Source organism: Carassius gibelio, chromosome A19, assembly GCF_023724105.1.
Source record: "Carassius gibelio isolate Cgi1373 ecotype wild population from Czech Republic chromosome A19, carGib1.2-hapl.c, whole genome shotgun sequence".
NCBI lineage: Eukaryota > Metazoa > Chordata > Actinopteri > Cypriniformes > Cyprinidae > Carassius > Carassius gibelio.
In genome coordinates, this window is record NC_068389.1 from 13682983 (window position 1) to 13697115 (window position 14133).

The 14133-nt window shown below is 34.0% G+C and overlaps 3 protein-coding genes across 5 annotated transcripts; 1 reads left to right on the top strand and 2 right to left on the bottom strand.

Annotated features, from left to right (window-relative positions):
* Positions 1-4087: 4087 nt before the first annotated feature.
* Positions 4088-9056, bottom strand: LOC127935849 (forkhead box protein Q1-like). Of its 3 annotated transcripts, none has more exons than XM_052534039.1 (3): positions 8558-9028; positions 4799-4894; positions 4088-4682 (listed from the first exon to the last, which is right to left on the bottom strand). In XM_052534039.1, exons 1-3 carry the CDS (start codon positions 8711-8713, stop codon positions 4152-4154), a joined length of 783 nt encoding a protein of 260 aa, XP_052389999.1. In that variant the 5' UTR covers positions 8714-9028; the 3' UTR covers positions 4088-4151. The 3 variants fall into 3 exon arrangements, with proteins under 3 accessions (XP_052389999.1, XP_052389998.1, XP_052390000.1); XM_052534038.1 differs by lacking the exon at positions 8558-9028 and adding an exon at positions 4984-5200; XM_052534040.1 differs by lacking the exons at positions 4088-4682; positions 4799-4894 and adding exons at positions 7662-8256; positions 8373-8468 and having other exon boundaries at positions 8558-9056.
* A 978-nt stretch (positions 9057-10034) lies between these two features.
* ntaq1 (N-terminal glutamine amidase 1) lies at positions 10035-12231 on the top strand. Its single transcript, XM_052534042.1, has 6 exons — positions 10035-10393; positions 10482-10577; positions 10662-10712; positions 10812-10960; positions 11048-11172; positions 11400-12231. Exons 1-6 carry the CDS (start codon positions 10301-10303, stop codon positions 11501-11503), a joined length of 618 nt encoding a protein of 205 aa, XP_052390002.1. The 5' UTR covers positions 10035-10300; the 3' UTR covers positions 11504-12231.
* Positions 11757-14065, bottom strand: LOC127935850 (proteasome subunit alpha type-2). Its single transcript, XM_052534041.1, has 8 exons — positions 13921-14065; positions 13326-13402; positions 13078-13210; positions 12591-12713; positions 12429-12510; positions 12248-12321; positions 12081-12138; positions 11757-11999 (listed from the first exon to the last, which is right to left on the bottom strand). The coding sequence occupies exons 1-8, from the start codon at positions 13959-13961 to the stop codon at positions 11883-11885; spliced, it is 705 nt and encodes a 234-aa protein (XP_052390001.1). The 5' UTR covers positions 13962-14065; the 3' UTR covers positions 11757-11882.
* Between the last annotated feature and the right edge of the window lie 68 nt (positions 14066-14133).

The window sequence follows — 14133 nt, forward strand, 5'->3', positions numbered from 1 at the left end:
TTATTCGATAAATTACATAAATCTGTGTATCTATTTATGTATATATATATATATATATATATATATATATATATATATATATATATATATATATATATATATATATATATATATATATGTGTGTGTGTGTGTGTGTGTCAAATCAAAATGTATTCAGACACTTCAACATTTCACAAATTATCAGTTTATTCGCTATAGTTTAAAATGGTAATAAAATATAAACAAGAAATTTAACTAGAGTTAAACTGTCAGAACAAACTCATCTTGATAATGTAAGATAAAAATGAAGCAAAACATGGTCCGGTCAAACTGTCTGAATAACTTTTGGTCAAATTTTTTAGCATTTTACTGGTACACTCTTAAGAAAAATGGTTCTAAACAGTACCAGAAAAAGGTTCTCCGGCTTGTAACAATAGCAGAACCCTTTTTAGTGTTGAATAGAACGTGTGAGCTCTGTTTTTTGGGTTTTTAACGATTGTTTAAGTCCTCTGTTAAAAGCTTACTGGTCTCTAGTTTTAAATTAGTAGGTAAAGCATTCCAGAGATGTGGCCCTTTTCCCGAGAAAGCAGATTGGCCAAAAGAGGTCTTATACTTTGGAACAAGACTGTCACCACTAACAGTGGCTTGTGTGTTAGCCCTATGAGAGTTCTTATGCCTTCTGACCACTTCAGAAAACAGTGGAGAAACATGATACTTAAGACATTTAAAAAACAATTTAAGATAATTAAAATCAACAAAACTATTGAAGCTAAGAAGTTTATGCTTTCTTAAACATCCCAATTATTCCAATCTGATGGGTTTCTGGCCCATAACTTTAATTGTCTGTTTGTATATTGAAGTAATAGGCTTTAATTTATTTAGAGAGACTTGGGACCATGATGTGACACAAATGTGAAAAAATCATTGCATGTACAGTTTTGCAGTTTGACATGACAAGTCCCTTAATAACACAAAAACAATTTAGGTTTGGTTTGACCTTCTTGTGACTATCAAATTTTGAATTCTTATCTAGAATAATCCCAAGAACCTTGACTTCATACATTGCTTTTATTACTTCATTTTGTAATCCGCACCTCAAATAAATCCCTTGCAAGCCTATTTCTTATGGAGAAGCACATGGAAACTGTTTTTTTTTTAATCGTTAAGAGTTAAATGAGACAACTCAAGCAATTTAGAGATGCTATGTAATGCCTGAGTCAGGTGCTAACCTGCCATGCGGGGTGTTGTAGTGGACACATGGACAACAGTGTTATCAGAATCTGGCAGCCAACACCTGGACGGCAATTTGATAAGTCATTTATGTATATTGTAAACAACAGAGGGCTAAGTACAGAACCTTGCGGTACTCCTATGTTGTTAGTCCGCAGAGGTGACTTAACCCCAATGACCCTGACACACTGCTGTCTTCAACCCAAATACGACCTAAACCACTGAATGGCTTCTGTTGACATTTTGAATTGATTTCATTTATTTATTAAAATATTGTTATTAACAGTATCAAAGGCCTTTTTTTATGTCCAAGAACACTGCCCCAACAACATTCCCTTACAATTACAATTTTCTCTATAGCTTTTGAGACTACAGGAAGGATAGCAATAGACCTATAGTTACTTGCTATATCCTTATCTCCCGATTTATAAACCGGTGTAATTATTGCTGTTATCCAGCTCTCTGGGAATATATGTTTGTATTGACAAATTGACTAAATAAGAAATTGGCTCCAACAGACAGCTTTCATATCTCTTAATTAATGGAACATGAATGCTATAAATGTCCTTGGAGTTACTCATGTATGTGATCACTATTTTAACTTTATCACGAGATACCTCTTTAATATAAACTGAGCCTGTATGTATAAGCATTGTATAATTCTTCAGGAGATGACACAATATATTTAAAAGTACTTGCTAATTCTTGTACAGACCCAATAAAAAAAACTATTAAAAACATTTGCAGACTCATTTCTATGAATCAGATGATTACAAACATTAAGTGAATTTATTTGTAAATGTTTTTGTCTATTTGAACTGGTTAATCTATTTATATGTTGCCACAATTTAGAACTCCTGCCACTGGCCTCCTAAATTAATTTGGAAAAAGAATTAGTCTTACTCTTGACTGGAATATTTCAACCACAGATGAGCCGCCACAGAGCTTTTAATAGCCTAACAATAAAATTAAATTAGTTAGCCTAAATAAAATGTGAATAAATAATTATGTATCAGATGTCTGTCTTTATAAAAAAGCCATGTGCGTTTCCGCTGCAGTAAACAAACAAACAAAAAATTCTGACTTTTCTATATAAGCTTGCAATTCTGTGCCAAAAGTCTGAATTGTGATCTATAAATGGATGCTCGTAATTGTTCTTTAGTTGCTTTAATGCTTAAATAGATTTACATCCAACCTGTCCATTTACCGCCTCCCCGTGGCAAATGCGAAAATAAACCTTGTGGCGCAAACATGCTTTTCACGGGAAAGTCTCTCCACTATTATGTGAGCATTATCTCGGATGATGTGCAAATCACTGATTTACTGATCGACCTTTTTTGCTTGACGAGAACAAACATTATGTTAATGCTAATGTAACCTATGTGAACTACATTGTATTCTGAGATGTTTTGTGAATGTTTGGGATTGATTTAGGTTCACCTATTTGCCTAACAAATAAAGACATCAAGACTTTTTTATAGGTTATATAAAATGTGAAGACTTATCTGGGTGCTTTGAGTGTGCTCCAAATATTAGGCTACCTATCATAAATAGTGTTATTCGATAAATTACGTGTGTGTGTGTGTGTGTGTGTGTTTGAGTGTGTATATATAGTCAAATCCAACTTTATTCAGACACCTTAAACATTTCACATATAATCACAATTTATTCGCTATAGTTTATAAATTTGTTAATCAGATATAAACGAAGTTTAATTATAGTTAAACTGTGTCAGAACAAATTCATCTTGATAATGTAAGATAACACTGAAGCAAAACACGATCAGGTCAAAGTTTCTGAATAACCTTGAGTCCAATCAATTTTACTTGTACACTCTTAAAAAAAATGGTTCTAACAGTACCAGAAAAAGTTATCCAGGTTGTACCAATAGCATAACCATTTTTAGTGCTGATTAGAACCAGTTTTTATATGGTTCCATAAAGAACCATGCATTGACAATGCTATTATGTTATTTGTATGCTATTTATTAATATTGTTTTTGCTCCTCTGCCTGCAATATCAAGAAGTGTCTGTTTGGGTTTTACATTAAAACAAAAAAGTTTCAATTGGACTTTTATTTTTTAATAATGTGGATTTGTTGCAAATTATTATTCATTAGAATACATTAATAAATGACAATTGGCATTGAACATAAATACCTAAAGAAATAAAACTAAATAGAAACTTAAAATAGTGAAATAAAGACCAAGTTTCAGTGAAATTCTGAGTTTTCATAATCTTATGATGCCTGTAAGTCCATCTTTATCTGTATTTTGGTGTGATTGATTGGCTGTTTCTCTGCAAATGATGAGGTTGATGTAACAGCATCTGAAATAAACAATTGAGTTCAGAGTTACAGTGTGTCTCCTTCTATTTGTTTTTTCCAAATTTGTATTTATATTTAAATATGAAATTATTTATCTGTGGAGAGTGTGTTGACAGGCTGTGTAACATTTGTTGGATCACTAAAGCCCAGAAACTCAGTAATGAGGTGCTTTGACAGTTACAGATTTGAAAAACAAAAGGGCGGGAATAAAGAAACCTAAACTCTGACACAAAAAAACATGTTAACATTCAAAGGGTTCTTCAGGATGCTATGGTTCTAAATAGAACTGGTTCTAGATGTAAAGAACTTTTAAATAAATATCTTTTTTTAGAGTGTAGTCCACTGTATGAAGACTTTTTGGGTATAATGCTGTCCTCATTTCGGCTACAGAAATTAACTAACGTTACATTGTACAGCACCCACTAGTAAACAAAAAAAGAAAAGATATCAAAATTATATAGATGTCTGAATAATTATTGGTTCAACTGATAAGTTATCTGTAATCAAAGTAAACAAACAGTGTGTGGTGGTAAGATATTGTTTTTATTGAAAAAAAACAACAACAACAAAAATGAAGTGCGATTACATCATATTTACATGTGGTCATTCTAGCTGTTTACCACCTGAAATATCTAATATCATACATTGAAGGAGAGCTGAAGAGAACTCGTGGATCATATGTGACATGTGGAGGAGGAAACGGTGCGAACTGAGGTCCTGAAGAGAGACGAGGTCTTTTCACTGGGGCCAGTTCACATCCTACTGCTGAAACTGGGTAATAATACCTCACAGCTTCATATTCATAAATGTGTTTTCTCTTGTTTGTTCCTCGCTGTGTGTCTGTGTAGTGTGGATGCTCCTCCAAACGCTTCACATCACGCTCTCTCTTCAATAGTGATTCTATGGAAAAGGGGCCTGTAAATTTGCTCTCACTTTTGTTTTCTGTGACCTTGCAGGCTGGAATAAGAGGCTCAGGAGCATGAGATTTGTTTCCACACTCCTTCACCTGCTGTGTCTGAATCGACAGGCCAGGCAATATGTTGATTAGATATTTGAAATGTCGGCGAAACATTTTTGGAGTAATGCCATTTTCATCCACTTTCCAGAAGTTCTTTTTAGGGTTTGGATAATTCGGATCGACTGGCACCTATCAATAAAACAAACACCAATAGAACAGACTGTTACTAACATTAGCATATGCGCGTGAATTGTAGGCTAATCCTTTGCTTCAAAATTAAAATTGACTAAATTTAATAAACTCACCTTTACAAAACACATATTTGATGAAAGACAGACTCTGATGTTGTTCTCAACGCATTTTTTGTTTCCGAAGACAAATGGTTCCAGCTTTTTCATTATCTGCACAAAGGGAACATGTAAGAAATGTAAAACAAGGCCGCAAAGTCTTATATTTAGCAGATGTACGACTTTTTAGTTGATTGTGTTACCTGTTTGAATGTGAGCATCTTGTCTGGTGAATCTTGAATGGCATAAGCAACAAGTCCGATGTAAGTTCCTGAAATGTATCTTTTGTAACTCCCTCTCGGAGCTCTTGACCTTTCTGCGCGCGCTCCGCTGAGTCCTCCGTTCTTGATGTTAGTCATGATGAGCTCCTGGTCCACACCACACCACACTGAACACTGAGAAGATCAGACCCCACTTATATCCATGCTGTAGCTCTCAATGGCTCTAAAGATGCTGCATTCCATTAAGTGCTGTTCATATAAACGAGGTGATAATGGCGGGGTGGTTTCTTAAGCTATTCCTCTAAAAATACATGCATTGGCAGTTGCAACAAGAATGAGTTTAACTGTTGATTTATATTGTTTTTAAGAAATAGCTGTCTAAAACATCGGGCCGATAATGTTTTATACAAATGAGTTAACCATTCACGGTGCAAATAATAAATGCACCAGTGCAAATGGTGGAATGTAGCCTATTTTCACCCAAATTAAACTCACCCATAGTGTAAAGTTAGTACAAAAAAAACTGAAGCCTTTACGTTATTTGGTTTAATGAAGGAAAAATAAAGAAGACAACTTCTGATGAATGTATTTTAGCAAATGGAGAATTAATAGGGGCTTTATTTGTACTTTTAAACTCTATGTGCCTTGAATATTTCAACCACAGATGACCCGTCGCAGAGATGTTTATAGCCTAACAAATGTTACCTATATTTAAATTAGTTAGCCTAAATAAAATGTGAATAAATAATGTAAATGATCTAATTATGTATCAAATGTCTGTCTTTATAAAAAACCATGCGCGTTTCCGCTGCAGTAAACAAACAAACTAAAATTTCTGACTTTTCTATATAAGCTTGCAATTCTGTGCCAAAAGTCTGAATTGTGATCTATAAATGGATGCTCGTAATTGTTCTTTAGTTGCTTTAATGCTTTAATAGATTTACATCCAACCTGTCCATTTACCGCCTCCCCGTGGAAAATGCGAAAATAAACCTTGTGGCGCAAACATGCTTTTCACGTGAGCATTATCTCGGATGATGTGCAAATCACTGATTTACTGATCGACCTGTTTTGCTTGACGAGAACAAACATTATGTTAATGCTAATGTAACCTATGTGAACTACATTGTATTCTGAGATCTCTCTTTCTGAAATGTTTTGTGAATGTTTGGGATTGATTTAGGTTCACCTATTAGCCTAACAAATAAAGACATCAAGACTATAGGTTATATAAAATGTGTAGACTCATATGGGTCCTTTCGGTGTGCTCCAAATATTGCCTGTGATAAATAGTGATATTCGATAAATTACGTGTGTGTGTGTATGTGTTTGAGTGTATATATATATATATATATATATATATATATATATATATATATATATATATATAGTCAAATCCAACTTTATTCAGACACCTTAAACATTTCACATATTATCACAATTTATTCGCTATAGTTTATAAATTTGTTAATCAAATATATAAACGAAGTTTAATTATAGTTAAACTGTGTCAGAACAAATTCATCTTGATAATGTAAGATAACACTGAAGCAAAACACGATCAGGTCAAAGTTTCTGAATAAACTTGGGTCCCATCAATTTTACTGGTACACTCTTAAAAATAATGGTTCTAACAGTACCAGAAAAAAGTTATCCAGGTTGTACCAATAGCAGAACCATTTTTAGTGCTAATTAGAACCCGTTTTTATATGGTTCCATAAAGAACCATGCATTGAAAATGCTATTATGTTATTTGTATGCTATTTATTAATATTGTTTTTACTCCTCTGCCTGCAATATCAAGAAGTGTCTGTTTGGGTTTTACATTAAAACAAAAAAGTTTCAATTAGGTACTTTTATTTTTTAATGATGTGGATTTGTTGCAAATTATTATTCATTAGAATACATTAATAAATGACAATTGGCATTGAACATAATTACCTAAAGAAATAAAACTAAATAGAAACTTAAAATAGTGAAATAAAGACCAAGTTTCAGTGAAATTCTGAGTTTTCATAATCTTATGATGCCTGTAAGTCCATCTTTATCTGTATTTTGGTGTGATTGATTGGCTGTTTCTCTACAAATGATGAGGTTGATGTAACAGCATCTGAAATAAACAACTGAGTTCAGAATTACAGTGTGTCTCCTTCCATTTGTTTTTTCCAAATTTGTATTTATATTTAAATATGAAATTATTTATCTGTGGAGAGTGTGTTGACAGGCTGTGTAACATTTGTTGGATCACTAAAGCCCAGAAACTCAGTAATGAGGTGCTTTGACAGTTACAGATTTGAAAAAACAAAAGGGCGGGAATAAAGAAACCTAAACTCTGACACAAAAAAAAACTTTTTAACATTCAAAGGGTTCTTCTGGATGCTATGGTTCTAAATAGAACTGGTTCTAGATGTAAAGAACTTTTGAAGAACCATCTTTTTTTAGAGTGTAGTCCACTGTATGAAGACTTTTTGGCATAATGCTGTCCTCATTTCGGCTACAGAAATTAACTAACGTTACATTGTACAGCACCCACTAGTAAACAAAAAAGATATCAAAATTATATAGATGTCTGAATAATTTTTGGTTCAACTGATAAGTTATCTGTAATCAAAGTAAACAAACAGTGTGTGGGCGTAAGATATTGTTTTTATTAAAAAAACAAAAACAACAACAACAAAAATGAAGTGCGATTACATCATATTTACATGTGGTCATTCTAGCTGTTTACCACCTGAAATATCTAATATCATACATTGAAGGAGAGCTGAAGAGAACTCGTGGATCATATGTGACATGTGGAGGAGGAAACGGTGCGAACTGAGGTCCTGAAGAGAGACGAGGTCTTTTCACTGGGGCCAGTTCACATCCTACTGCTGAAACTGGGTAATAATACCTCACAGCTTCATATTCATAAATGTGTTTTCTCTTGTTTGTTCCTCGCTGTGTGTCTGTGTAGTGTGGATGCTCCTCCAAACGCTTCACATCACGCTCTCTCTTCAATAGTGATTCTATGGAAAAGGGGCCTGTAAATTTGCTCTCACTTTTGTTTTCTGTGACCTTGCAGGCTGGAATAAGAGGCTCAGGAGCATGAGATTTGTTTCCACACTCCTTCACCTGCTGTGTCTGAATCGACAGGCCAGGCAATATGTTGATTAGATATTTGAAATGTCTGCGAAACATTTTTGGAGTAATGCCATTTTCATCCACTTTCCAGAAGTTCTTTTTAGGGTTTGGATAATTCGGATCGACTGGCACCTATCAATAAAACAAACACCAATAGAACAGACTGTTACTAACATTAGCATATGCGCGTGAATTGTAGGCTAATCCTTTGCTTCAAAATTAAAATTGACTAAATTTAATAAACTCACCTTTACAAAACACATATTTGATGAAAGACAGACTCTGATGTTGTTCTCAACGCATTTTTTGTCTCCGATGACAAATGGTTCCATCTTTTTCATTATCTGCACAAAGGGAACATGTTAGAAATGTAAAACAAGGCCGCAAAGTCTTATATTTAGCAGATGTACGACTTTTTAGTTGATTGTGTTACCTGTTTGAATGTGAGCATCTTGTCTGGTGAATCTTGAATGGCATAAGCAACAAGTCCGATGTAAGTTCCTGAAATGTATCTTTTGTAACTCCCTCTCGGAGCTCTTGACCTTTCTGCGCGCGCTCCGCTGAGTCCTCCGTTCTTGATGTTAGTCATGATGAGCTCCTGGTCCACACCACACCACACTGAACACTGAGAAGATCAGACCCCATTTATATCCATGCTGTAGCTCTCAATGGCTCTAAAGATGCTGCATTCCATTAAGTGCTGTTCATATAAACGAGGTGATAATGGCGGGGCAGTTTCTTAAGCTATTCCTCTAAAAAAAAAAATACATTCATTGGCAGTTGCAACAAGAATGAGGTTAATTGTTGATTTATATAGTTTTTAAAAAATAGCTGTCTAAAACATCGGGCCGATTTTGTTTTATACAAACGAGTTAACCATTCAAGGTGCAAATAATAAATGCACCAGTGCAAATGGTGGAATCTAGCCCATTTTCACCCTAAATTAAACACACCCATATATATAGTGTAAAGTTAATTAAGTACACAAAAAGACTGAAGCCTTTACGTTATTTAGTTTAATGAAGTAAAAATAAAGAAGACAACTTTTGAGTAATGTATTTTAGCAAATGGAGAATTGTTAAAGGGAATTTGTAGGCTACTTTTAAACCCTGTGTCTTGAATATTTCAACCACAGATGACCCACCACAGAGATGTTTATAGGCTAACAAATTTTAGCTATATTTAAATTAGTTGAATAAAATGTGAATAAATAACTAATTATGTATCAGATGCGTGTCTTTATAAAAGCTCACATCACGCGTTTCCGCAGCAGGAAACAAACAAACAATTCCGAGCAAAAAAGTCTGAATTGTGAGCTATAAAACTGCGCGAAAAAAAGTTTCAAAAGTTTGTATTTTTCATGTTTCTAAAAGTCTCACTAAAGCTCAATTTATTGGATCAAAATAGTCATACAGTAGGTACAATTATGACATATTATTTCAATTTAGCAATGTTATGTCAATTCTAAAATATAATTTGTTCCAGTGACATAAAGCTGAATTTTCCACATTATCTTAAGTGTAACATGATCCTTCAGAAATCATTGTATGATGATTTACTGCTAAAGAAACATTTATTATGATTATCTGATTAGGCTATACATTTTTCTTGCTGCTAAACATTTTTATGGAAACCTTAAAACATTCTAGATTCCTTTAATATGAAGTTTAAAAGAACAATGTATTACCTAAATATAATCGGCCACTTTTTAAAAAAAATAGACTATTAGTTAGATTTAGTAATAATAATAATAATAATAATGTATTACTGACCACAAACTTTTAAACAATGTAAATAATCTAGTCTAAATAATAAGAGAAACAGATCCTTGTTGTGAAAATGTAGAATTGGGTTGGTTTAACCCATTAAACGTTTTAATTTGAAACTGAAAGAGATCTCTAATTGTACATTATCTTTCGCTAACGTGTTTTATAATCGTGCTTTTAAACTAGCAATTCGTTCAACAATTATAGTGATAATCGTGCACATTACTTTCACACGAGGACTAAATGTTCGCGCCGGAACGACAAACAGGTCCAAAGTTCCTTACGGACAAAATAAAATGTAACAAACATATACTGTAGGTTTGCAAGTCGAATCGCTTTAGTGTTGTATAAGCTATACTGTTATTTCTTAATGTAGTTATAATCAAAAGACATCTTAGTATAGCATGTGAATGGGAAACATGAACGCAGAAAGCACCTCGTCTGAATACAAAATGATCACTCCGTCTAGAAACCAGTGTGTATACACCAGCTGTTACTGGCAAGTGTAACGATGTCACATCAGAAGCTAGGCTTTTATTTAATGAACAATATATTTATTATATTTACTTATTAGTTTTTTCTTGCAGTGAGGAGAATGTGTGGAAATTGTGTGAATTTGTCAAGGATCAGGGTACTTGCTCGTTGGATGAAGTGTATGCAGTCTTTATCTCTAATGAAAGAAAAATGGTGAGGCTGATTAATGTCTCTATGCATATATAATAATGATGTTAGTGTGTTGCAAGTTTCTTTATATGTGTAATTTTAATACAGATACCCATCTGGAAGCAAAAGTCCAGTCGAGGGGATCAACCAGTAATCTGGGTAAGAGCAATTTTTAACAAGGAAACATAAGTATTGTTTTTTTTTTTTTTTTTACTTGACTCTTACTAATATAAGATTTTTGTGTGCACTTGCCTTTAGGATTACCATGTTATTCTTCTACATGTAACTAAACAAGGACAGAGCTATATATATGATTTAGACACCATCCTTCCCTTCCCTTGCTTACTAGATGTATATTCAAAGGAGGCCTTTCGTTCTGATGAACATTTAAAACCTGCTTTCTGGAGGCAAGTCAAGAACTGTCCTGATCTGAACTGCATTTTATCAAAGTTTATAAAACCAGTCATATTAAAGGTTATATGCTGTGTTTTCAGGAAACTTCGTGTCATACCAGGTGACATCTACATGAAAAAGTTTGCTTCTGATCGGTCACACATGAAGGACTCTGAGGGGAACTGGCGTATGCCGCCTCCACCATACCCCTGTTTAGAGACATCAGGTTGTTGTCAAATTTGTGGTCTTTTAATTTGGTACATAATTCTGTAAATTTTGTTACTTGGTGTGTCCTTTTATCTTACACCTTTAACCCTATGATTATTCAGGTTAAAGGATTGTCAAATCTAGCCTAAACCATGAAGATATCGTCAAGTGTAAGATAAAAGGACACACTGAGTAACAATATCATAATTTCTTCTTCCTCTTACACTGTATGTGTTCTTTTCACAGAATCGAAAATGAATCTTGATCACTTCATCTGCATGGATGCTCGGGTGGGATACGGAGAGGTTTACAACCTTTCAGACTTTGTTCAACACTTTGAAGTGAAGTAATTTTTTTCCTTTATGCCAACACTCTGTGTTGAAAAAATGGACATGGACAGAGCCTCAGGGAAAGATCTCATTAGCAAGGACATTACTGTATAGAAGCGGTTCTTGAAATGCGTATCTGTAGCCTGTCAAACTTTTTTTTTTTTTTTTTACTAAGAGAACAGTTTAGTTCATATACCTTACAAGGTGATTCAAAATTACAGTCAGGTACAAAAATCACAGAAAGAAATGTCAATGAAATAAGCAGGATGTAACATTTGTTAATAATGTATCCTTTTATAAAGAAATCAGTTGCACAGATGTACACGTAATAAAACTGCAACATTCAAATGAACAACCAAACCAAAACAGGAAACAGTGTAAGCAGTTGCAGTGCTGTGGTTTACGCAATTGCTGCCAAGTAATCCTTGACCTCGGCAGGTGACAGTCTGCGAAATCCTGCTTCATTACAGATGCCCACCTCAATGTTTTCCTCTGTCATCTGACCTTCAAAACTTTCCTGAAAGAAAAAATAAAGTGCTATCGATCTTGTTTTGAGCCATGGGATATAGAAAGTTTAGTTACTTCGAGATAAACACACCTTCAAAGTTAAGATGGCAGTGTGTATAGCATCTTCAAGTTCCAGATCTTCATTATATCTGTAATGGAATTGTACAAAGCCATGCTGAAAATATTTGCAGAATCTTTTCCATCTTATACACTACAATAAATCAACCTGCATAAGTCAACAAGTTGATTATTTGATACCTTTTTTCAAGAAATGTTTTTCCATTGACATAGCTCTTTCCCATTGCAGTGGCTTTCCAGGCAAAGTATGCTCCCTGTGGGATATCACCATTGAGATGTGAGTTTAGAACATAAATGGTTGCATGTTGAACAGAGAATAAACAGTGATGAAAAGGTTGTGTTTGATATTTATTTGTCTTACCGATGGGTCTGACTGAAATAAGTATGGTCTGTCTTCATCCCAACCGGCAATGAGAAGAGAGACCCCAAATGGCCGCACACCTCTAGAAAACATGACACTAAAATTACTGCAAGAGCTCTCATAAAGTAAGGTATAATAAAAGATAAAAAGAAGTCAATGTACCCTGACTGTGTGTATTCTTGCATAACAGAAGCCACTCTCTGTACCAGCTGGCCTGTGGGGATTGGCTCTTGGTATACCAGGAAATACTGCTGCGCCAGCTTTCTTGCTCTTCTGACCAGAACCCTGTCAAGAGAGATCATTCCCACAATCACTCCCTACAGACCATAGCAGCTTCAGCAGTCAGTCAGATAGCCAAAGGAAGACATTTTGAAGAATGTTGGTAACCTAACAATCTGTTTTTTTTTTTTTTGTTTTTTTTTTTTGGTGAATGGAATTTAGAAACCAAAAATATTTGGTTGCCAACATTCTTCAAAATATCTTCTTCAATGTTCCACAGAAGAAAGTAAGTTATATAGGTTTGGAACAGCATGGGGGAAGTAAATAATGAAAGGATTTCTATTTATGGGTGTACTATTCCTTTAAGAGTTCAATTTTTAAAAATTTTCAGCCATCCATTTAAAATAAACACTGCACTGTTATTTAATACCTGTAGTCCGGACCCATTCCACTGTACACCATGCCAATGTGTTTTGTTATGGGCTCGATTTTGTGCACGCTCTGTTCATCATACAGTATGGACTTCTGTTTCTTCTCAGTTGCCAGCACAACTCCATTTGATGCTGCAAAATGACAAAGGGTCCTTCAAAATATATTTATGATTGAAGTGCAGCATACCTCTGAGATGCAAACTCGTCATGAATAAGGTGACAAAGACTGATCTATATATAAACATACCTTTAATTCCTACCGATGGAGCACCGGCTGCTACAGCTGCCAGAGCATATTCAATCTGCACCAGTTTGCCCGAGGGACTGTGTTGAAAAAATGAATAAAAATGCATTAGTTTTACAGAAATAAATTTGATATGTATCTAAACTGAAGCTAAATGTATAACTTATTTTCGACCAGTTCATTTTAATTTGAAATAATTTTACCATATTTAATTTAAATAATTTCAACTGACAGATTTTTAGCTTTAACAAAAGGTTCATAATAACTTGTACTTTTTATATTAGGTCACTGAATACAAATCACAAACGTTAAGCGGATTAAAAAAAAAATAATAATATTCGCCACAAAATCTGTGCTATATTAAATATGACAATAAATAACTTATGTTAAAAAATAAAGCACTAGAGAAAAATGATCAAAAGTCATAATAGCTCCGTGGTAACTAACATCGTGACACTGCATCTCTGATGTGACACACGATTAAGTACGTGTAACACACATACTGAACAAAACACAACTGTTTTCAGTGAATGCATAGAGCGAAAGATGTATACTGAAATATTACAGCAACCTATCAATCAATAATCGACATAATTACCTAAATGTTGTGAGAGAAAAACTGTATCCTCGGTCTGCCATTTTTGTCTTTTGCTACGGAAGTACATAAAAACAACTTCCGCCAACCTTTTGTGAACACACTCGTCAAAATAAAAGTTTGTCAAACTGAGCAAATAACAGATTACTCTTTCTGTATCAAGACATTTAATTGTTCCGTACATTGCTGAGTAATACAATTATAATTTATATATAA